At 39.5% G+C, this 1017-nt stretch overlaps 1 protein-coding gene across 1 annotated transcript in view; it reads right to left on the bottom strand.

The window, feature by feature from the left end:
- Positions 1-70: 70 nt before the first annotated feature.
- The window catches only part of LOC140919657 (uncharacterized), a 2091-nt gene continuing 1144 nt past the window's right edge, over positions 71-1017 (bottom strand). Inside the window, exons 4-6 of the mRNA XM_073366260.1 lie at positions 802-918; positions 196-530; positions 71-112 (exon numbers count right to left, since the gene is read on the bottom strand). Of these exons, the coding sequence (XP_073222361.1) occupies positions 71-112; positions 196-530; positions 802-918 (494 nt within the window). The remainder of the gene's footprint in view (positions 113-195; positions 531-801; positions 919-1017) is intronic.

Genomic DNA, 1017 nt, shown 5'->3' with positions numbered 1-1017 from the left:
TTTCTTAAGCTCTTGGAAACTATTCTCACAATGGGTATCCCACACGAACAATTCCCCTTTTCGGGTCAACTTAGTTAAAGGTAAGGCCAACTTGGAAAATCCTTCTATGAACCTACAATAATAACCAGCCAATCCTAGGAAACTTCTAATCTCAGTCATTGACTTAGGTGCTTTGCATTCTAATACACTCTCCACCTTGGCAGGATCAACGGCTATTCCACATTTTGAAATTACATGTCCTAGGAAACTTACTTCCTCTAACCAAAATTCACACTTAGACAACTTGGTAAATAATTGTTTCTCTTTAAGGGTTTGCAAAACTATCCTTAAATGTTCGCCATGCTCTTCCTTAGTCTTAGAGTACACCAAGATATCATCTATAAACACAACCACAAATGAGTCTAGGTAAGGGTGAAAGATCCGGTTCATGTAATCCATAAACACTACTGGTGCATTAGTCACACCAAAAGGCATAACCAAATACTCATAATCGCCATAACGGGTTCTAAAGGCAGTTTTAGTCAATCTTACTAAACACACAGAATCCTCTCAATTGGCCCATAAGGTTATCTATCTTGGGTAGCGAATACTTATTCTTGATTGTCACTTTATTAAGTTGGCGGTAATCCACACACAACCTCATAGAGCAATCCTTCTTCTTAACCAACAACACAGGTGCACCCCATGGTGACACACTAGGCCTTATAAATTTTTTATCTAAAAGCTCTTCCAATTGCTTCTTAAGCTCAAACAAGTCGAAGGGAGACATCCTATATGATGCCATGGATATGGGTCTAGTACCTGGTACAAGGTCAATGCTAAACTCAATCTCACGCTCTGGTGGTAAACTAGTGACATCTTCAGGGAATACTTCAGGGAATTCACACACAATAGGAACATCTCGTATTACCACTTTTTCTTCAAATTCCAATCAGGCAAGGATCATGTATAACTGGGCATCTTCTTTCAAGAGTGCCTTCACTTGGTTGGCGGATATATTGCTAGGCTTATCCCTCT

This window comes from Cicer arietinum, chromosome 3 (genome assembly GCF_000331145.2).
Source record: "Cicer arietinum cultivar CDC Frontier isolate Library 1 chromosome 3, Cicar.CDCFrontier_v2.0, whole genome shotgun sequence".
In the NCBI taxonomy this organism is placed as follows: Eukaryota; Viridiplantae; Streptophyta; class Magnoliopsida; order Fabales; family Fabaceae; genus Cicer; species Cicer arietinum.
The sequence above is the reverse complement of the archived record's forward strand: the minus strand, read 5'-3'. Positions and strand labels throughout refer to the sequence as shown.